This window comes from Eschrichtius robustus, chromosome 3 (assembly GCF_028021215.1).
Source record: "Eschrichtius robustus isolate mEscRob2 chromosome 3, mEscRob2.pri, whole genome shotgun sequence".
NCBI lineage: Eukaryota > Metazoa > Chordata > Mammalia > Artiodactyla > Eschrichtiidae > Eschrichtius > Eschrichtius robustus.
This window is the reverse complement of record NC_090826.1, coordinates 749,076-770,866: the sequence shown is the minus strand read 5'-3', so window position 1 is coordinate 770,866 and position 21,791 is coordinate 749,076. Positions and strand designations below refer to the sequence as shown.

General features: G+C 56.6%; 3 protein-coding genes across 11 annotated transcripts; all 3 read left to right on the top strand.

The window, feature by feature from the left end:
* The first annotated feature begins 3,060 nt into the window (after positions 1–3,060).
* On the top strand, positions 3,061–5,701 carry MRPL20 (mitochondrial ribosomal protein L20). 2 transcript variants are annotated; one of them, XM_068538667.1, is made up of 4 exons: positions 3,062–3,231; positions 3,317–3,427; positions 4,086–4,163; positions 5,278–5,701. In XM_068538667.1, exons 1-4 carry the CDS (start codon positions 3,145–3,147, stop codon positions 5,449–5,451), a joined length of 450 nt encoding a protein of 149 aa, XP_068394768.1. In that variant the 5' UTR covers positions 3,062–3,144; the 3' UTR covers positions 5,452–5,701. The 2 variants fall into 2 exon arrangements, with proteins under 2 accessions (XP_068394767.1, XP_068394768.1); XM_068538666.1 differs by lacking the exons at positions 4,086–4,163; positions 5,278–5,701 and adding an exon at positions 3,649–4,078 and having other exon boundaries at positions 3,061–3,231.
* A 2,975-nt stretch (positions 5,702–8,676) lies between these two features.
* On the top strand, positions 8,677–16,868 carry CCNL2 (cyclin L2). 4 transcript variants are annotated; one of them, XM_068538662.1, is made up of 12 exons: positions 8,677–9,024; positions 9,421–9,495; positions 9,773–9,882; positions 10,655–10,775; positions 11,722–11,786; positions 14,230–14,329; positions 14,516–14,620; positions 14,703–14,844; positions 15,289–15,400; positions 15,486–15,578; positions 15,710–16,075; positions 16,734–16,868. In XM_068538662.1, the coding sequence occupies exons 1-12, from the start codon at positions 8,731–8,733 to the stop codon at positions 16,846–16,848; spliced, it is 1,698 nt and encodes a 565-aa protein (XP_068394763.1). In that variant the 5' UTR covers positions 8,677–8,730; the 3' UTR covers positions 16,849–16,868. The 4 variants fall into 4 exon arrangements, with proteins under 4 accessions (XP_068394763.1, XP_068394766.1, XP_068394764.1 ...); XM_068538663.1 differs by having other exon boundaries at positions 8,678–9,024; positions 15,725–16,075; XM_068538664.1 differs by lacking the exon at positions 16,734–16,868 and having other exon boundaries at positions 8,679–9,024; positions 15,725–16,728.
* Positions 16,869–18,668: 1,800 nt separating this feature from the next.
* On the top strand, positions 18,669–20,128 carry AURKAIP1 (aurora kinase A interacting protein 1). Of its 5 annotated transcripts, none has more exons than XM_068537682.1 (4): positions 18,669–18,825; positions 19,033–19,122; positions 19,397–19,842; positions 19,938–20,128. In XM_068537682.1, exons 2-4 carry the CDS (start codon positions 19,071–19,073, stop codon positions 20,037–20,039), a joined length of 600 nt encoding a protein of 199 aa, XP_068393783.1. In that variant the 5' UTR covers positions 18,669–18,825; positions 19,033–19,070; the 3' UTR covers positions 20,040–20,128. The 5 variants fall into 5 exon arrangements, with proteins under 5 accessions (XP_068393783.1, XP_068393782.1, XP_068393786.1 ...); XM_068537681.1 differs by having other exon boundaries at positions 18,669–18,839; XM_068537683.1 differs by having other exon boundaries at positions 18,673–18,690.
* Positions 20,129–21,791: the final 1,663 nt, after the last annotated feature.

Sequence of the window (21,791 nt, the reverse complement as noted above, 5' to 3'; positions counted from 1 at the left end):
TACAGAGTGACAGTTGTCTCTGATTGTCCACACCTGCATCCTCATAGAAAATCAATGTCCTTATAAGATTTTTCTGGAAGAACAGCTTTAGAGGACAGATTTCATCTTTTGAAAGTGAGAGCCGTCTTGCTAAATCAGCGCCTCTGTCCGGGGACCCTGGGAGCACTTGGATTTTACCCCCAAGACGACGGAAGCCTTTGGGGAACGTGAGCTCACGTGACACGGTCTTTTGGCTCACGGGGCCTGCAAGTGCAGAGTGGACTGAAACTAGGAAAGGAAACCCAGGAGGCCAGTGAGATGGTGGCGGCGGGAGAGACAGGCAGAATTGGGACGGCTCTGTGGGCACAGCCCTCTGGACTTGCTGATGGCTGGATGTGGGGAGGGGCAGGGAAAGGGAGACATAACGATGACTCCTGGCGGGGCCTGAGCCCGAGGTGGAGGGGCGGGTGGGAGAGCAGATGCACAGGAGACGAGAATGGGGCAAAGTTGAGGCCTGGAGTGACATCTCTGGAGTCCTCAGAGTAAAGGTGGGTTTTTTTTGTTTTGTTTTTGTTTTCTTTTGGGCGCGCCGAGTGGCCTGTGGGACCTGCGGGATCTTAGTTCCCCAACCAGGGATCAAACCCGAGTCCTCTGCAGTGGAAGCGTGGAGTGTGAACCACTGGACCACCAGGGAAGTCCTGGGGTGGTTTTTAAAGCTGCAGGATGGACCTCCAGCCAGCCTCCAGCACAGCCTGTGGGCTCGACCTCAGAGCACACCCACAGCCCGACTGCCTCTCACCTCCCCCGCTACATCCACCACGTCCAGGCCACCGTCAGCCTTGCCTGGAATGCTGCCGTAACCAGGCCAGCCCCCAGGCTAACTGGTCTTCTCGCCTGATCCCTTGACTCCCAAGGGGCTGTTCTCAGAATAGTAGCCATCATCCTATTCACTCTCCTGCACAATCCCCCAGTGGCTCCCTTTCACAAAGCGTAGACCAGATGTGGTGTACAGTGTTGTTCACAGATGCCCCAGCGACCTGGCCCGTCACACGTGCTCCTTCCAGTGGGATCCCCTTGTTCCTGCCATCCAGAGCTGGAGTCTGGGTCTCCGCCTCTTGAGTGGACTTTTGTGACTGGTCCGGCTCCCAAGCGTTGCTGACTCGATGCTGTGTGACTTTCCAGGGCGGGCTGAGAGGGCGACCAGGTTCCGGGGTCCTGCCCTGTGGCCACCATGCTGTGAGGAAGCCCAGGTACCCGGGACATCACAGTCCTTCCTAGACCTCCAGGGCCCTTGCGTCCTCACCAGCCTCCGTCTCCAGCCTCTGACTTGCTCACGGCCCTGGACCTGCACTAGCTCCGCTCCCACAACTCTGGCCTTTTGTTGACCTCGCCCACACTGGGCCTCGCACTTGCCAATCCCTCTGCCTGGCTCGGTCACCACTTCCTTTGTCACGGACCGCCACCCTCTGCGTGCCCTCCAACGGAAAGCTTTTCTTTAAGGAGAATGCCAGTAAGTATGGAAAGACTTACAAAGTCAATGATAGACGCATGAGTAAGTGCAGGTAGCCTCGGAGCACAGCGGCCACGGAGGAGCTGCTCACATGTCCATTCGAGGCCCCACGTGTTGTGGGGCTTCAGGTCCGCAGCAGCGTTTCAGCCGATGGCACGCTTTTCCCAGCAGCCCCAGACGCTGGCTGAGCACAGCACAGGTGCTGGGGTCTGGCCGTTTCTGCCCAACACAAGGCTTCCCTACTAGGCAGTCTTTGCTCCAGAACTGTCGGGCTGGCCAAGATGCTGTCCGGTCTGCATCCTCCTTCTTTCACAGGCACAAAATAGTACACCTCTGTGCTCCTACCTCAACATCTGCTGACAGGAGAGCCTGTGATGACTCCCGAAGTATTTCACTACAAACTATGTGTTAGTTCAAACGTAAACGCGGTGGAGAAACCTGGCAAACAATACCGTAACCAAATGGTCAAAGCTGACATCACCCGTGTTGGGACAAGCTGCCATCATGGCCTCCTGGTGCCACGCACCGAGAAGGACACAATATAATTTCTGCAGTATTCTGCTACAAATGTGTAACTTGATTCTAATCACGAGGAAACATCAGACAGACTCAAATTGAGAGGCACTCTACAAAGTAGGTAGCCTGTACTCTTCAAGAATTCCAAAGTCAAGAAAGACAAAGAAAGGCTGAGGAACTGTTCCAGGTTAACACTGAAAATTAGACATAAGAACTCCACACGGTGCGTGATCCTGGACAGGGAAAAAAGCGGTAAGAATATGTGACCGAACTGGAATGCAGACTGTGGACCAGAGAGCAGTCTTGCATTAATGTTGAATTTCCTGATTTTGATCATGGTGCTGGGATTTGTAAGAGAATGTCCTTGTTCTTAGGAAATACACAGTGAAGTATTTAGCTATCTCCAAGTTCCTTTCAAATGGACCAGAAGAAAACCCCAATAATGTGCTTATAAACATTTATGGAAGGCTTCCTTGGTGGCACAGTGGTTAAGAATCCGCCTGCCAATGCAGGGGGCACGGGATCGAGCCCTGGTCCGGGAAGATCCCGCATGCTGGGGAGCAACTAAGCGCGTGCGCCACAACTACTAGCCTGCGGTCTAGAGCCCGCGAGCCACAGCTACTGAAGCCCGTGAGCCACAACTACTGAAGCCCGCCCGCCTAGAGCCCGTGCTCCACAACAAGAGAAGCCACCTCAACGAGAAGCCCACGCACCGCAACGAAGACCCAGTGCAACCAAAATAAATAAATAAATTTATTAAAAAAATAAAGTGCACAGCTCCGCGGCGTAAAGAGGACCAGGCCCCTCGGTGGGAGGCAGCGCTTCCCAGCTCCGCTCCGCAGGACGCCACCCTCGGCGGCCCGCCCTCAAGCTGCTGCCGGGGGGGGGGGGGGGGGGGGGGCGGGGTGGGGGACGGGATCCTTTCTTCCACCGCCTAGGCCCTGCCCAGCCCCGGCACCGCCCCCTGAGCTCGAGCATGCGCACAGGAGAGGGATAGCGGCGTGGACCCAGGGCGCACGCGCAGTGACCCGGAAGTTCCCCTGGGGGAGGGAGGAGCTGACCCGGAATCGCTGGGGCGGGGGGTGGCGGCGGTGGCGCGACGCTCACCTTGGTGAGCAGAGGCGCGGGCTGCGGGCGCCATGGTTTTCCTCACGGCGCAGCTCTGGCTGCGGAACCGCGTCACCGACCGCTACTGGCGGGTCCAGGAGGTGCTGAAGCACGCGCGGGTGAGTATGCCGTGCGCCCCGCGCCCCCGCCTGGCCCGGCGCGCGCGGGCCACGCCGACCGCCTCCTCTCCCGTTTCTTGATCAGCACTTCCGGGGGAGGAAGAATCGGTGCTACCGGCTGGCAGTCAGGGCTGTGACGCGAGCGTTCGTGCAGTGCACCCGAGCCCGCAGGTTGAAGAAGAGGAACCTGCGGATGGTAAGCGCGGCCCGCTCGGCCTCGCCCCGCCGCCCCCGCCTTCCCGAACCCGCGGGGCCTCGCGGCCGCAGGTGGACCGGGCCCGGCGAACCGCTCCTGTGCACGCGGTTCGCGCGCAGCCCCGTGAGCACCGGCTGGGCCCGATGCGGTGTGCGGGTGTCGGGGGCGCGAGGGTGGCAGCGGGTCCGGCGCGGCAGCCTCACACGGTACCTGTTGGACAGATGCACGCAGAGCTTCCCCAGCCCGGCTTCCCCTGCAGCGCTCAGATCTCTCGCTGCGCCTGGAGCGGACGCCGCTGCCTCGCCAGCCTGGCCTTTCTTGAAGTCCCTGCCTCCTCTCCTCCAGGCCTTCACCTCCCTGAAGCTTCCACCTGGACCCTTGCTACGCCCGGAGCTGTGTCTGCCCCAGAATATCTTGCTCATCTTTGTATCCTCCTTCAGCGCCTAAAGATGTGTGTGGAGTTAATGCTTTACAGCCGGCATTTGGATAAAGAGCATCAGCTTTTGCTCACTGTTGTTTGTACTTCAGCCTGAATAGGACACTGACTTTTGTATTTGTTCTTACAAGAACAATCTTTTAGTCCAGTGACAACCTTAGCTGGGAGGTGTGGATGTAACATACAACTGGTTCTTAAGCATCTCAGTGTTTCTCATTTCAGCTCTGGATCAGTCGAGTTACAGCTGCTTCCCAGGAACACGGCCTGAAGTACCCAGCATTCATCCTCAACTTGATTAAGGTATGGTCGAGGATGTGGTCCTGCCGAGACGTTAAACGTCTTAATAACCTGTCCAGTTGCCGTGGTCCAGCAGCGCGGGCAGTGGAGTGTTCACAGCCCAACACTGCTTTCGTTCTTGGAGTGGGGTTCTGGTGGGTTCGGGGACTCGCCACACTGGCTCTGCCGCTGCCCTGCTGGTAGCGGAATTGCTAATAGGGTCTGTGGCACCAAGACATAAGCCCTGGTGTTTCCCCATCAAGAGAAAAAGGTAGAAAAACTTGGCTTTAACTTTAAAGTTTAATTTCAAAGTTTTTACACTGAATGAATTCTGGTGAGGTAGCAGATCAAGTTGAATCATAGTCAAAAAGGAGGGAAACATCTTGGCAGGGATAGAGCAAGCATGTGCCACAGAATCTTGGTCACTTGCATCTGGTGAGTATGCTATTCCCTCTGCTTTTGTGTGCATTTAAGTTTTTTCTTAAAAAGCTAGGGGGAATGGGTCCTTGTGCCAGGCCCTGTGTCTGGCACTTTACAAAGATCCTCGGGGTAAGTGTAGGTGCGACACCTCCATTCTACTGATGGGGAACTAGGCTCAAAAGGAGAGAGACTCTGCCCGCAGCACAGGGGTCCCAGGTGGTAGAACAGGACTGACTCCTCCTGCACAGCTGCCTTTGATGCCAGGACACCATCCCCCCTTCTTCCTGCACCCCAGACTCACTGGCACTGTCTGTCCGTTTTCTGTTGCTTCACTCGATAGATGACTTTGGTTCTCTCATGGAAGTAAGGAGTGCCCGGTTTTGATGTTAGTTCCTCTGCTTGTGCCTCACACACCTTTTCTGTGTCTCATTTTTCATCGTTTGTGAAATGGGAATTGTGGTTTCCTCTTCCCAGCTGCCTTAAAGGGTACCCCAGGCCAGAAGTCTGGCTGACAACCCTTGGTTCCCCCCCTGCCCCCCACCCCTCTTCTCCCATGTCCTGCTTGAACTGGAGTCACCACTCCCTCTCCCCCACTGGTGCTCAAGTGGTGTGTGCTAAGGTGATTCAAATCACAGGGTGCTTAGCCGTGTTCCGAGTCTTCCTGTGTTTCACTGAAATGCATTTCTGATGCTGATACAGGCTCTGATTTTCTTCCCAGTGCCAGGTGGAGCTCAACAGGAAAGTACTTGCAGATCTAGCCATCTACGAACCAAAGACTTTTAAATCTTTGGCTGCTTTGGCCAAAAGGAGGAGACAGGAAGGATTTGCTGCTGCCTTGGGGGACGGGAAGGAGCCCGAAGGCATTTTTTCCAGGGTGGTACAGCACCTCTGAGGGGGATGCTGACACCCACTGCCCTTTGAGGCGGAGCATCTTAGGAAAAGTTTTTTTTTTCCCTCATGTGATGATTACACTAAAATAGGGACTAAGAGTTATTTGTCAACAGTGAGTAAGTTTGATTTGCATTTGTGTTAATTTACATTTCAGTAACAGGCCTGAGAGAAAAGGCCTTATCTTGCCTCTTTTGGCACGGGTTCAGAAATCTCACATGGATTGTGTAAATAAAGTTTGTGTGGAACGCAAACGCAACGTTGTGAGTTGCGTTCTTTGGCACAGACACCTTGGGTGGGCTCTGCCTGAGTGCCCGTGTGCTGGGTGGTAACTAGGGCAAGGCTTTCCCTAGGAACCCTAGATCCTTCTGCAGGCTGGGGGGTGGCGCCAGGCCCTGCTGGTGCTTGACCTCCCCCTCCCCCTCCTCTGGTTTCCAGCAGGGACTCCCTGGCTCAGCTCTTCAGCCACTGAGCACCAGCTGGTCTCCCTCACTCCCCAGACCAGCAGGCAGGGTGGCTGTCCGGGTCCTGGGCTCACCTTAGCCCCCCGCAGGCAGGGTGACCATCAAATCACCTGGGGAGCCTTAATGTGAGGGTTTCGGCCCCTCCCCCAAATACCTGACTTTATTAGTTCCGGAGTCAAGCCCAGAAATCTCTGAGGGCCGCCTCACAGCAGGTCTGCCAGCCCTGCGCTTCCCGTACAGCCCCGTCCTCCCCCTCTGAGCACTCCCACGCAGAGGCGTCCACCCTCCTCTCGTCCACCCTCCTCTCGGGCTGGAAGGGAACTTGTGTGCCCCTCCAGCTCAGGAACAGGGCCTCCCCTTGGCCTTCTCCGGGAGCCTCGTCTGCATTCTGAGCCCCCTCCAGCTCTGGCCTCCTGTCACTGGGTCTGTGAGCAGCTCTGCCACACCCCGACAGCTCTCACCAAAGCCGTCTCCTGGTCCCCAAGTCCAAGGGACACAGTCAGCCCTTGCCCCAGAGGACCATGCGCTCCCTTCCCTCCAGGACTCTGCCCTCCTTCCCTCCCGCACACGCTGTGCTCTAGGAGAGCTCTTCAGGCCCACGAGAGCAGTCGCTGTCTGCTTGCTGATGACCCCTGCATTTACCTGGCAATGCCCGCACTCCGAACCCCCATGCTGGGCCCTGTGGTGATGCCGTCCCCCACTCTTTGCCAGCCCTGCCCTGGAAGTCACCCCCCTCAGACACCCACCTCCAGCTCAGTACGGAGCCGGTCAAATCTTTTCACTCTGCCCACTTTCCTCCATCCTCATGCGGGTGAACATCTCTTCCAGCTGCAATTACTGCTCTGGCTTCTTAAGAGGCCTCTCCTCCTGGCCCTTGTCGCTGTGTCCAAACATGGCCACTGGACCAAGCACTTGGAGGCGGGTGGCTGAGTCCTGTTCTGCCATGCCGAGTGCGGTGCCTGACTACGCACCTTGTCAGAAAATGGCTCTTATTGAAAACAACAGGGTGGAGGATACAAAGAGCTCTCTGGCGGGGCGGACCAAGTTCTGTGCAAGATGCACTGCTGTGAAGGAGCTGCCTTCTCTTCGTTCATCTTGATAAAGGCAGGTGGGGACGTGGCAGACAGCTGTGGGCTGTTCCTGGCACCCCTGCCCTGGCCACAGAACCAGGTTTCCCTTTGTGCTGTGGCCATGTCCCCAGCTCCAGAGTCTGGCCCTGACTGTCTAGAGCCATCAGCTTTTCCCTCTCCTCTGGCCAATCACTGTTAGGGGATGGACAGGCAGCCCAGGCAGGCCCACGAGAAACAAGTTGTTTCCTGGGGTTTCCTTTCCTGGACAGTGTGCTGCTGTGGCCCGCAGAGAGGAAACCTCCCTGAGCTGCCGGCTGGGGTAGGGGAGGTGGGGCACTGTAGCCATGTTGCCCACGGAGGTGAAGAGAAGACAGGACACTGGCACTTAGTTCGCACAGGTCTGAGCTGCAGGATCAAGTCTCAGCAGGAGTGAAAGTCAATGTCAACCACTGGGTTTGGGCAGGATTGAGTTGGGTGCAATCACTGGCAGCTCCCAAGTGTTTGAACCTGCCCCCACCGAGGCTCCTACCCTGCAATCTCCTCTCCAACCTGCCCCCCACCCCAAGCTCCCCCTCACCCAGTCTTGCTTTCCCATCATCCTCACACAGGTTCTTTCACTGGTACTGGTGAAAGTTTGGGACAACTGTTCAGCAACGGATAACTAGATAACTCAGATGCTGTCGCAGCTGAGGCGAGAACAACACTGCTGTCCGGTGACGTAAAAACCACCAGAAGCTGGCGGTCACTAATCCCGAGAGCGCCTGGTACAACAGATGAGGAAATGGAGGGTCAAACCCCTGGATGGCTCCCCGCTGCTGGCAGGATAAAGTCCAAGCCCCTTCCCATGGCCCCCGGGGCATCCCAACCTGGCTCCTTTCCTCCCAACCCTGGGGGAACTCATGCCTCTTGCAACTTTGTAGCTGCTGTAGATTTGTAGAAACATCGAATTAAACGTTTACAGCTACCCTCTCTCTCCTCTCTGGACTCAGCTCTGAAGGCGAGAACTTTGGGAATCTGTCGTTAATACCTGTACCCCAAAACGTGGACTCAGTAAAGGCTAGAGACTAATTGACCGCGCCGGCGGCCACAAATTAACTCAGGGAAACAGCATCTCGTTGCTGCTGGGCGTGGGCTGGAGGACAACTTACTAGCGCGTGCGCCCATCCTTTCAGGTCGGGGGCTTCGGAAACCTCCGACAGCTCCATTCAAGCCCTGGACCACTGGCCCGAAGGACGCAATCCAGGCGGAAGGAGAGCCGCCCCCCGGCCCCGCCGCGCGGGCCCTCGGGGCAGGGGGCGTCCCGCCTGGCCCTGCCCACCCGGGGTCGCCCCCGGGCCCCCTGAGCCCCCTCAGCACCCGCCAGGCCCCTAAGGAGCCTGGGGCTGCGGTGGGAACCTAGAGAGCTCCCGGGTCTTTGCGCGGACTGCACGGCCAGACCGGGGCGGTTAGCCCATAAAACGTGACCGGGGCTGGCAGCTGCGACTAGTGCTTCCGGGTCGTGGCCGAGACCGCGGTCTAGCCCGGCGCCGCAGGGCCTCTTGGGTAACGAGCCCGCTCCCGCCCGCGCCGGGTTCCGGCGTCCGCCGCGCCGCTGACGGATAGGCGGCCAAGCCAGTCGCAGCAAGGGGGCGCCGGGCGGCCCGCCGGTCGAACCAATGGCACGCGGCGGGGCGGGGCGGTCGCGGCCGTAGTGCGTCGCGGGGAGCCGCCCTGCCGGGAAGGAGCCCGAGAGAGAGTCGGCGGCACAAAATGGCGGCGGCGACGGCGACGGCCGGGGCCGGGGCTCAGGGGCCGGCGACCCCCGCGGCAGCGGCCGGCACGCCGGGCTCCGGTGGCACAGCCCCCGGGTCGCAGGGGGTGCTGATCGGGGACCGGCTGTACTCCGGGGTGCTCATCACGCTGGAGAACTGCCTCCTGCCGGACGACAAGCTCCGCTTCACGCCGTCCATGTCGAGTGGCCTCGACACTGACACGGAGACCGACCTCCGCGTGGTGGGCTGCGAGCTCATTCAGGCGGCCGGCATCCTGCTCCGCCTGCCGCAGGTGAGGGAGCGGCCGCGAGCCTCGGGTCGAGGTAACCGCCGCACTGGCGCCGGGAAGGCTGCCGGGCCCTTTGTTGGCGGGGGGGGCCTTATCCGGAGCCCGCTCCGTGTCTCCGCCCGGCACCCGGGCGCAGCGCCGATCCCCTCTTCGGACCCCGACCCCGCTCCTTATTCCCACCTGGCCCCGGGCCCACCGGCCGACCCAGGCCCAGGGCGTCCCCGCTGCCGCCCACCGGAGGTGATGAGGGAGGCGAGGCAGCGGGACTCGAAGAGCCTTTGTGGACGCGGAAACATTTTAGTTTTTGGTTCTTTGTTAGGAGTCTCGTGAAACCTAATAACTTAACTTTGAGACCCTTGAATTGGGTTTTGAAAAGGATGGAATCTTTCTCTTGTGCAGGTGGCTATGGCTACCGGGCAGGTGTTGTTCCAGCGGTTCTTCTACACCAAGTCCTTTGTGAAGCATTCCATGGAGGTGAGGCTTTCTTCCGTCTTTCTTTCCCCCAGAAACGTGCTGACAGGAAACCTGGGTTTGTTGCGTTGCCCGTTGCTCAGAGGAACGAGTACTTGTCTTCCAATTGCAGCGCTGTACTTGGGGGGTTGGGAAGCCCCCTGTACTGCAGAGGGGTTTTTTCCAAGTGGCCTTTTTCTCAGGGTGCACCCCCTCTGCTCTTAACCGCCGTTCTTTAGCTGTTGGAGACTACTGTCGTCCTTGGAACAAACATCTCTGTGTTGCATCGCTTACGTTTCAGCACGTGTCAATGGCCTGTGTTCACCTGGCCTCCAAGATAGAAGAGGCTCCAAGACGGATACGGGACGTCATCAACGTGTTTCATCGCCTTCGACACCTGAGAGAGAAAAAGTGAGTCTTTATCAGACCGGTCGTAGAAATCCGTGTCTGTTTTCATGGTTATTCAGTTCCATTAACGTTTCTGAAACAAGGTGTAGGGGGTGAGGTTTTAAACCTGTGCCCAGGAGGAGGCCTGGTGCCTGGGGGTGGGGGTGTACCCAACAGATGCTGTTTAATCAGTGAAGGAACCACAGTCAGGAGGACAGGGCGCTGTGGCTGTAGTTCGGCTGGCCTTGGTTTCGTGGTTTGCCCACGTCAGCCTGAATGCTCTAGAACTGGGTTCTCAACCTCAGCACTGTTTACATTTTGGGCTGGATGATTCTTTGCCGTGGGGACTGTCCTGTGCATTGCAGGATCTTTAGAAGCATCCTTGGCCCAGGCTTTCCAATGCTCCAGCTAATGGAGGGCCTTTGTAAAATACAGCCTTGGCTGTTTAAACGCCATGCTTCTGTTGGTGTTTTGGTTTTCCCTTCATCCTCAATACATCCGCTTGTATCTTGAGGCGGATGGAGGACGTGTAGTCCTTGGGCCATGAGATCGTGAGACCCTCCACTCTGTTCAGTCGGCGTTTATCATCCGTAAAGAAAACAGGGAGAGGGTCGTTGAGGCGGGGTGAGTAGGTCAGCGCTGGGGTTTGAGGAAAACTGTGGTTTTGTTAGTTACAGGAAGCAAACTTCCTGACTCTGTATCGTGTTTATGGTAGATTGTCACTGTTTGGGGGTAACCGTGGGATTTGATAGGCTTTATTTGAGCCTTATGCAGATCGTGTGCTTTGTATTTGTAGAAAACCTGTGCCTCTACTGTTGGATCAAGATTATGTTAACTTAAAGAATCAAATTATAAAGGCGGAAAGGCGAGTTCTCAAAGAGTTGGGTTTCTGCGTCCATGTGAAGCACCCTCACAAGGTGGGTATGAGGCCCAGCTGCCACGTGAGCCCACCAGAGTTATTGCTTCATTCTCACCTAGATTGGAAACTGAAACGGATTAAATGTGTCCCTGATTTGATTTTCCAGTTTTTATCTATAATTGGAAAATAACTGTTTTCTTATTAGCCTTTTTGTATTGTATTTATTTTAATAGTATGTTTTTAAAAGTTTTGGAAATTGCATCTTTTAAGTTTGAACTTTCAAAAATGGTGATGAACTTGTAAAAATGAAATCTGTCAGTTTACTTTTTCTTTTTCAACAGCTCTTTTTCTAAAGCTGCTTTAGTAATAACCTTATTTTCTTTTATGGGGCAATTGGAAGAATTCTGAACCCTTTATTTGGAGATGAACGAAAGCTATTTTGCAGTGTGTATCAGTTGAGCATACGATACCACGTATATCTTCTATGTTACACTCAAACGTGAAGAGTGCTATTTTCATTTCTGTTTCCATCTTTTTTTTACTCGGGGTTTCCTCATATCTTCTCTCGTTTGATTTTCTGGCATTAGTTCAGAATCTCGGTAGATTACTCACCATAGATTTAAGAGCTTTTTCTTCATTTGCTGAAAGTATTTTCACACCACGTTTTGTGTAAGTTGGTGACTGGGGTACAGAAGCGTTCAGGGCAGGCTAACGTCACTGGTGGAGAGTGTGTCGAAGACGAGAATGAGCCTCAGCCCTGTCCCGGCCGAGACAGACGTGGGTGCAGCTAGGTCCGCGCGCGCGTTCGTGGCACCTGGCTGCAAAAGCAGGCAGCCGGCGCGCCAGCAGAAACCCCCCTCCAGCTGAGCCGTGCATGGGGCGTGTGCCCAGGAGCCACCCTGGCATCTCGCACAAGGCTCTCGTTTGCTGCATGGATGCCCTCAAGATCTGAATTCTGCGTTCTCAAGGTGCGTGGTAATAACTGCCTGACCCATATCTTCCAGATAATCGTTATGTACCTTCAGGTGTTAGAGTGTGAGCGTAACCGACACCTGGTCCAGACCTCATGGTGAGTTGGCCTTCCTTGTTTTATGAGACCAGCCAGGGCAGTGCAGGAGTATGTTGATTTGAGGCACTTGGGCAGTGGGTAGTCGGTCCCATGACTTGGTTGTGGGCTGGAGTTGTCTGAGTGCCCAGTGTTCCTGCCATGTAAATTCCAGCCAGACTCCCCAGATATCAGGCACTGGTGGAACGGTAAGGTGGCCCGTACCCGCCCTGCCCCTGGAGGAGGGCAGTCACTGGGCTGCCCTTTGGGGGCTGTGGACTTGGCACGTCGGGGTCTTTACCGCAGCTGCCAGTGTGGACTTAGAGGTTCACGGTAGCGTGAACTTGCTTCTGACTGCCTCGGTTAAGGGAATCCTATGGGAGGAAGAGGGGGTGTAAAGCCTTTCTACAATCTGGGGACTGATTTTAACAATGCATTTGCTAGAAGTGAAGCCTGAAGTAACGGTTCAGAGCTGGGTGCTTTCCCACAGAGTGAAGTGTGTAAGGGTCATATTTTTGCTGCCTGAATTGTCTGGTGCTGTGCTGTGTCTAATGGAGAACCTATTTTGACTTTTCTTTTCTGTACTCTTTCAATCAAAGGGTAGCCTCTGAGGGTAAGTGACTAAGACTTCTCCTCTCCTGTCCAAGCGCTTCGGTGCAGGGACAGCGGCCGTCCTCAGCCAATCCAGTGCAGGCTCTCCGCCGAAGGCTGGCTCTAGATGGTGGTATGCGCACGATAGTCTAGTGCTGGCCCACTGCTGCTGTGGTTCTCTGACGATTGTGCTTCTTGTTAATCCTCTGTCGTGCTTGGTAATTGTATTGATAAGAGTTGATAACTGTCTTGACATGAATTTTGTCCATTTGAAACTGCCCTACCTGTGCAATAAAGATGCAGTACCTTTCTCTTAAAAAAAAATGGGAAGCTGTGAAAACTGGCTGGTGGGAGTTCAGACTAGTGTGGGATGGTGTTTTTATTTCTGAAAGTCCTAGAGTTGCTTTTTCAGCACTAAGTGTTGACACAGTCTAGTAAAAGGTGTGCATCTTTAAATCATTCCATGGACACTTTTTATATTGTAACTTATTTCAAAAATAGCAGTTAAGTTTAAATGTATGTTTTGAGGACTTCATTTGTTTTTTTTAGGACGTAAGAGTTAACGGTTTAATAATATTATCACTGTCTGAGTACTAAAGGTTTTCTTATTAGAACCAAAAAAGTTACTGACGGTTATGTTTAGCAAATGTTTGAACCGTTTACGTGCAACTCTCGGGACACGTGGCCTTGGCTCCATCACACAGGCTTTTCCTTGGTCCCCTCTGGGTGCCTGGAGCGAGAGCTTCAGAGCCAGGTGCTGCTAGTGGGCAGATGTAGAATTTATCACTGAGGAATTTCTCCGTGGGTTTGTAGGTCACCTTCTCCAGGATTTCGGGCAGAGATAACCAGGGTGGGGGGTGCATCAGTCAGACCCCAGCACAACTTGGCTCCCCTTTGGATGGAGCCTGGTACCACTGGGGGATGTTACGAGCACTAAATACGTGACCTGTGCAACTGTTTTCTTGTGAAATTAATCTTTTGTTTTTGCAATGTTGATAAAGTTAAGGTGAGATCTGATTTTTGGTCTCTTAAATCTTAGAGAAATATATCTAAATGAAAATGTTGAAAATGTAGCCAATGTCAAAACTCTTTAAAAAATGTAAATGTTTTGTATTTTTATATCTTTTAAAATGTGATAAAGTTTTAAAAATGTCCTGATTGTGATGAAACTTGTAGTATTTTGTTGCTTTTATCTGATTTTATGAATGTTCATTTTAAGACTCCTTGTTGAAATGGGACAGTTTGGAAACGGTTCTTTGATAAGCCTGAGAAGAGGATTGCCCTTGGGGCGCTGAGCCCTCTGCATGACGTTCCCATACACCCAAGGGCGTTTTCCCCCCTTTTCAAGTGGACTCCCGTGTGGAAGAAGCCACGCCGTGAGCACCTCTCCCCGGAAAAGGAGCGCAAGAGGACGACTTGTCTCAGAAAGGCCCTCGCAGGCTTTGTGCTGAGCCCATTCATTTGAGTTTGCATGTTTCTCTGCACTACGGATTTTGAGCATTTAGGTTTCCTTAATCAGATACGTTGAACTGCCACAGTAGACATCTTTCTGAGGCACTGTGTTTTGCATGAGAGCAGGCCAAAGGTTGAGAGGGAAAAGTAAAGTTAAAGTTGGTTCTCTTTCATAGCAACACGTATTGTCTGACATTCAGCCAGCTTTAAAAATTTTTTTCAGTTATTTCCCTGTCTTCCTGTCCTGTATTCAGAAGAAGCAGCTAGAACGTTTCTCCATGAACTTGTGAGATTCACAGGACTGTCTAGCTCTAAGTCCTGGCAGTAGACTACTTAGCGGAGCAGTGACTTGACTTAGACAGTGCAGACAGGTGTTGTGCGCGTTGCCACGGGTGTTGCAATTCTTCCTGCGTTTGCTTTTCAGGAACTACATGAATGACAGCCTTCGCACAGACGTTTTTGTGAGGTTCCAGCCTGAGAGCATCGCCTGTGCCTGCATCTATCTTGCTGCCCGGACGCTGGAGGTCAGTGCTGGGCCACCCCGGGGGATTCACCGACCCCAGTGAACTTCTGCGTACTGTGCTTCAAATTATGCTCGTTGGAGCCAGTAAAAAGCCTACTTGCTGGTGACCGGCAGGCTTGTTTTTATTGCCGAGAATCTTGTCAGCAATGAAGAAAAAGTATAATGGTGATGACTTTTGTGTTTACAGATCCCTTTGCCCAATCGTCCCCATTGGTTTCTTTTGTTTGGAGCAACTGAAGAAGAGATTCAAGAAATCTGCTTAAAAATTCTGCAGCTATATACTCGGAAAAAGGTTCTGTGTCTTTTCACGTCACGTGTGCCTCTGTGTTTGACTGGAGGAATCTGGTCTGAATCCTGCCCTCTGGCTTTTCTAGGTTGACCTGACCCACCTGGAAGGTGAAGTGGAGAAGCGCAGGTACGCCCTCGACGAGGCAAAGGCACAAGCCAAGGGCCTGTTGCCCGGCGGCACCCAGGTGCTGGACAGCGCGTCGCGGTTCTCACCTGCCCCCAAGCCGGGTGAGCGTCAGGGCGCGCGTGTGCTCCTCTCAGGGGTGGCCCTCTCCTCCAGATTTCTCTTAGAATCACGTCTGCAGCTAGTCTGAGCACTCCGGGGGGCTCCTATGAAGTCTGTTTTTCTGTTTTCATTAGGAAGGGATATGGACAGGGTCCTGAAATGGCTGTTTACCCAGCCTAGCCAAATAGTTTGATGAAAATCTCATAAATCTGGAGCAGTAGACCATGTAGTCAGATCCTAGAGTTAAGCATGACGCCTGTCCCCGGTCCTGGAGGCAAGGCGAGCAGGACAGGTGACCTTCCTGCGTCTGGTGGTTCCGAGCCCGGCGGGGAGCAGGGAGTCACGGTCGGCAGCGGCAGTCCTGTGGGAGAGGCCCCACCTTGCTTGGCTGACCCGTTTCTCAGCAGAACAGCTGTCGGGTTGTAACTTCTCATACTTGATTCTAGCGGAGTCCCCCAAGGAAGGCCAAGGAGACAAGCCTTCCCCACTGTCTGTGAAGAACGCCAGGAGGAAAGTGGAGGGCGTGAAGAGAGCCAAGGCCGACAGCCCGGTGAACGGGTGAGTGTCCGCGTGCCCCGACAGGCTACTGGGGTTGGCTGCAGAGACGTGGGGTCTGAAACTCTGCTCTCCACCCTGTTCTCAGCTTGCCGAGGGGGCGAGGGGCTCGAAGTCGGAGTCGGAGTCACGAGCAGAGTTACTCCAGGTCCCCTTCGCCATCCGCTTCTCCTAAGAGAAGGTGTGTGCCGCTCGGGGCGCTTGGGGCTGCACCTGGCAGGGTGGGTGTCTTCCCTGGGAGGTGGTGTGGCCTCTCCTCAGGACAGTTGCTCCTGACCCAGAGGTGGTCGGGGTGGGCGGTCACCCGCCCAGTGGTCTCCTTCACAGGAAAAGCGACAGCGGCTCTACGTCTGGCGGGTCCAAGTCACAGAGCCGCTCGCGGAGCCGGAGTGACTCCCCACCCAGACAGGCCCATCGGGGCGCTCCCTACAAAGGCTCCAAGGTAAGGAGCTACCGGAGGTCCAAGGACTGCAAGTACTCCGCCCAGAAGCCACACAAGTCTCGGAGCCGGAGCTCCTCCCGCTCTCGGAGCCGCTCACGGGAACGGGCAGATAATTCTGGAAAATACAAGAAGAAAAGTCATTACTGTAGAGACCAGCGACGGGAGCGTTCTCGGTCGTACGAGCGAGCGGGCCATCGCTACGAGCGGGACCACCCCGGGCACAGCAGGCACCGGAGGTGAGGGCGGGGTCCCTGAAGGTCTGCCCTTTGGCCCTCGGCATGCTCACCTCGGCCACTGGCCCTTGGGCCTGACTCTTTCTGGAAATGGTTGTTGACTCGGGACCGTGTGATGAATTTGGAGATGGAATGGAGAGGCCAGCAAGCCGCCCTTTAGCGTGGCCCGGGCCTAGCTCACGCCGGCCCGCCTCAGCAGCAGCCCTGCTGGTTGCAAAGGCCGGGTGCGCACGTCCCGGTGGCGTGGCTTGGTGCTACGACAGGCTGTCTCTTCACTTCCGTTCCGATACTCAATTACGTTAAACCAAGACAATGACTTTTCGAACCTTTGCCTATATTAGGTTGTACTTATGTCCGTATTTTGCAATGTTTCACTATGAGAAAATGGCCTTAACAGCCCCTCGCTCTCTGTCCACGTTGTAAATAAACATGTGTTTAATACAAGTTAAAGCTATATATGAAAACTCAGAACTTGAATTCTGTCAGCTTAAAACTTGTGTAGAGAATTCTGATTTTTCAAATGTGAAGGTATTTAGATCTGTGTTGAAAGTCGTATATTTTTATCTGTGCAATGCTGAGTGCAGGCCACCAGCTCCTAAATAGAGAAGTTTCCTATATATGCATTTTATGTGGTTAAATAAACACAATTCTCTCTACTCAGGTTATTTGGAACGTTGAAGGATTTGTGGTTTGTCAACGTGCGTGCTTGCTCCTGTGCACAGCCGGCAGTACCGGTTCTAGCGGTACGTCTGCGCTGCCGCCTCTCATCTCATTAAAGCGTTGGGTTTTGTATTGAGTTTTGTGCACCTGCTCTTCTGTGAGGGCTCGTGAGGAGTCTGAGCTGTCTGCTGCTGGTGGGGTAGAGGGAGGGTTTGAAAAGGACACAATGGTCTGGAGTCCCCTTGTGCCTGAGGGACATTGGTTTGTAATGCGCTGCAGGTTTTGTCAGGCTGGCGGCAGCCAGGAACAAGGACCCCAGAGGAGCTTCACCCCGGAGGGGTCCTCCGTCAGAGTGGGTGGCGGGCGAGTAGACAGGTTGGTGGTGCAGGTGAGCAGGATGGGCATCGGGCCTGTCTCTGGGTGCTGCGTGTGCTCTGTGCGGATCGTGGGCTGTTGGGGGGCCTGTCCTATGCCCCGTGTTGGCTCTCCCCAGACCAGCACTTCTGTGCGGGTGGGAGGCGTGGCCTTCCTGGAGCCAGTGGGCCTGGCGAAAGGTGCTTGAAGTCAGTACAGCCAAGGTGTGAAAGCGGCAGGGTCAACGCCCAGGGTGCAGGTGGCTCACTCATGAGCAAACCACAAAAGCCTGGGGAGGCCGTGCAGCTGGAGGGAGGGGTGGGCTCCAGGACGTGTTCAGAGACCTTCCGACCTGGGAACCGGAAGCAGTCCCTTGGGCGGAAGGGTGTCTGTCCTCTGGTGACTCAGTTACGGAGCTGGGCCGGGAGCCTACGGTTTCTGCCTTCCTACTGGCTTATCGTCCACTCCCTGCTTAGCCAGGTTGGGGCCTGGGGGTGTCCAAGCCTGGCCATTTCCTGCCTAAGCCTCACTGGAAGACCCTCCTACAGGGCAAGCCTCCCAGTAGAGCCAATGGGGCTCCCCACATCCCAGTGCCAGCAGGAGCCCCCACACGTCCATTCTTGAGATCCTGCCATCCTAGCCAACCTCAGCGAGGACAACGGAGCCTTTCTGGACTAGATGGGTGAAGTGGTGCCCTCGGAGCCCCCTACCCTGAGGAGCAACACTGGGTCTTAGCCAAACACCATGCTCCACGGAGGCTGCTTTTGGTTTTCGGACAAAAACTTCCCATGGGCACAGGATGGGAGCTTGTTTGCTTTGAGGAAGGAAAAAACACTCCACCTATGCAAAAAGCCTCGTACTATCCATCCCGCGTTAGACGCGGGGCCTCCTCCGCTTATCCAGACTGGCAGAGACAGGAGGCTGCAAGCCAAAGGGATGGGGCGGCGGGTCCAAGACCCCCCGAGTCCTTCCTTACGGCGCCCCGGCTCTGCCCCCAACGCCCGGCACGGCACTCCTGGCGTCCGGGCTGCGGGAGCCCGGGCCGAGCCGCCGTCACCTGTCTGCCACCTTCCCTCTCATCCTCGGCAGGAGGGCTCGGGGGTGGAGGCCACGCCCCGCAGGCCCGGCAACTCCGGTTCTTCCCTTCCGGCCCCAGCAGCCGCAGTATCTCGAGCCACTTCCGTCGCCCCCGCAAACCCTATTTCCGTCGACGGGACAACGTCCCTTCCGCAGTCCCGAAATGCCACTTCCGGCCTCCCGGGACAACGGGCCCCTGACCAGTCGGGGGGGCGACGGGAGTTTGGGCCACGCAGGCGCAGAGGGGGGGGGGGGTCCCCCGGGGTTGTGGGAAATGTAGTTTTCTAGCCCTCCGCAAGGGACAGGCGGAGCCGGCGAGCCGTGGGAGGAGCTGGGGCGGGGCGCGGGGGGCGGCTCCTCCGGCCGGAAACCGTCGCTTTCTGGGCCGGGTGGGACCTGCACCGACGCGGAGCAGGGCGCCGTGGGGCGCTAGGGGGCGCTGGCCGTGGGAACCAGCGGGCGGCCGCACGCGGGCTGGGGGCCAGTTTAGGTACGGACCGGAAGTGCCTGAGCGCGGCGGCGGAATGGTCAGTTGAGCCTCTCGGTTGCGTCTGGGAAGAGTCGGCGTGAGGCCGCGGCGTGCGGGCTCCAGGGACGGCGGAGGCGGCCGCGGCCGTCTGGGGCTCGGGACCTAAGACCCGAGCGTCGACACCACCCGCGCGGTGGGCGCCTCGGGGTAAAACTAGGTTCAGGGAGAGTCAGTACCTGCCCAGAGTCGCGCAGCTGGGGAGCGGCGGAGGGTTTGAGGGAGGGAGCCGTGCTCGAAGCAGCGTCCTCGCGGTGGGATAGGGTGGTGAGGGAGACGGGGTGCGGGAATCAGGGCGAGACCGGAGTCCCCGGAGTGACCTAGGCGTGCACCTGTGTTCCAGCTCCGCTGAGTGCCTGGGGCCGCCGCCAAGCACAGACCATGTTCATGGTGCGCCTGACCTCCCAGCTGCTCAGGGCTGTTCCCCGGGCAGGTGAGAGGCCCCGTGGGGGCAGATGGGCGGGAGGCGCACCTGGGTTAGGAATATGGGGTCAGCAGCTCAGTCCCCCCCGCTGCTGTGCCTCACCAGCTGGAGGCGGGGCCCGGCCACAAACGACCTCGTAAACGTCCAGATTTCACAGAGGGGAAGTCTGGGCCTGAGAATGTCAGCAGGGCTTCAGGAGGTTCTGCTCCCCAGGCCCGGTGGCCGTGCGTAGGTCATGTAGCCCCACGAGCGGTAACTAACTGTGCCATTTTGTCTCCTGCAGGTTGCAGTGGGCCTTGGCCTGTCTGCGGGGTGTTGGGCAGGCATGCCTGCAGGCCTCGCTACAGCATGCAACCAGTAGGCCCAAGTGGGGTTGCCTCCTTTCCTGACAGGCGGGTCCACATGGAGCTTGAGGAGATGCTGGTCTCCAGGAAGATGTCTATCAGCCCCTTGGAGAGCTGGCTGACCGTTCGCTACCTCCTGCCCAGACTGGACGCTGGGGCCCCAGGGACTGTGTCTCCAGCCCAAGGCTATGAGTGTCCGCCCAGCCAGGGGGGGGAAGGGGTCGCGCAGGGGGGTAAGGAGGTCTGGGACACGCCCCAGATACAGTGCAAGAACGTGCTCAAGATCCGCCGGCGGAAGATGAATCATCACAAGTACCGCAAGCTGGTCAAGAGGACCCGGTTCCTGCGGCGGAAGGTCAGGGAGGGACGCCTGAAACGGAAGCAGGTGAGTGAGGGCCCTCGGCCCAGAGCTGGGCAGGGTGGTTGAGGTGCGTGGCTGTGCCGCAGACCTGTTGGTGGTCCCTCCCTCTGCCCTCGCAGATGAGGTTCGAGAGAGACCTGAGGCGCATCTGGCGGAAGGCGGGCCTGAAGGAAGCCCCCGCAGGCTGGCAGACCCCCAAGATCTACCTGAAGGGCAAATGAGTCTCGTGTGTCTCTCCCCCAGCCCTGTTACTGCTGATGACCCGTTGTAATAAAAATTCGGAGAACTTGGCCATCTTTGCTGGCCTGGACCCTCTTCTGCCTGGGGTGAGCTGTCTTGGGGTTGAGGCTGGCGCCAGCGTCTGCTGTTACAAGAGACACAAGGGCTCTGGGTGGCAGATTGGCGGTCCCTTCCCCGAGCTGGCCCTTGTCTTGGTGCCAGGGCTGCAGGAGACAGCCTGGCTCTTCACGAACCGGTGCTGTGGGGACACTGAGAAGAGTCCCAGCCTTGCCCCTGAAGAGCACGCAGATGGGAATTGTGCCAAGGGGACCGGCTTGGAGGTTAGGGAGTGCCCCGACGGAGGTGGTGGTGTGATTAGGGTACACGGTTGACCCTCTGTGCGGTCGAAAAACCCGAGCAGAGCTCGTAGTCAGCGCTCCTCTGTGGTGCCAGGTTTAACCAACTATGCATCGTGTGGTGCTGTAAGACCTGTTTATTGGAAAAAAAACATGCGTGCAGCTGGACCCGCACAGTTGAGGGGGCAGAGAGGGCCTCACTGGGGAGATGGGGAGGGGAGGCAGGAAAGACGCCCTGTCCTCAGAGATGATGGCTGGGGTCCTTCAGGTCCTGCTACCTGGGCCTCAAGTGACTCTCTGAGCCGTCCTGCTCAGCTGCAGCTGGGGATCCGTGGCCTGCTGTGGGCTCCTTGGCCTCTGCCACTTTCTGGGGCCCTGAAGGGGGGTGGTGAGGGGCTCACCAGGAAGGGATGGCCCACTCTGGAAGGTTCAGGGTCGGGTCGGCTGAGGAAGGGGTGCCGTTTATAGAGCTGGGGAAGCCCAGAGCCTTAGTGTGAGCCAGTGGTCCTCAGATATTCCAGGTTTCTCCTGCGTGGAGGGGAACGTATTATCGCTAATAGTGGGGGGCCCCTGGGCCTCTGTATCCAGGCTTGGGGGGCTGGACTGCAGGCGGAGGAGCTGGTCAGAGGCCGTGAGTGCAGGTGAGGCTCGTTCTCATCCTCAGCGTCTGCCCTGCTCCTGACGTTGGGTTCAAGGAGGGGAAGGTGGGTACGTCTCTCCTGAGCCCCAGAGTGGCGTCTGCGAGGGGCACAGTTCTGTTGCTGATGCCCCCGACCCGCTTCACACCAGGGCGGTGCGCGCTCCTCGTGTTTTGTCAGAGATGCGTCTGTGGCCTGGGTTGGGTTCCCTGCAGGTCGAGCAGATCTGGGGGCAGGGTGTGTGCTTGGACACGGGCTTCCCAGCATTTCTCCTGGAAGGGAACGGACAGCCCCGATGCTTCAGTGAGCCAGGTGGGCCCCTGTCCTGTGCGTGCCTGCCAGCCGGGTAAGCGGGCTTCTAACTGTGGGGCCTGCCTGAGTCCCTGTCTGTCAGGGAAGATGGGCTCATAGAGTAGCCGTGTGGAGTGGACGTGAGAAGGATGACGCTGACCCTGACCTGGAGGAGACCAGAGGCCCTTGAGGGCACAGGACTGCTTCTGCGGGTGGCCATTAGGGGGCAGTGATTAGGCTCCTGGCAGCCCTTGGGGTTCCGGCTGAGGACCAGGACACGGGCATCCTTTCTGGGTCTTAGTTTACTCAACTGTGGGTGGGGCAGGGGTCCCAGGGCCAGGGCCTGGGCCTCAGCAGTGGAGCCTCCCTCGGGTGGAATGGACCATGCCCTCTGGGTGCCAAGTCTGGCCCCAGCTCCCCCAGGCCTCCCAGCAGGGCCTTGGCCTGCCAGTGACGCCCTTGGCTGACG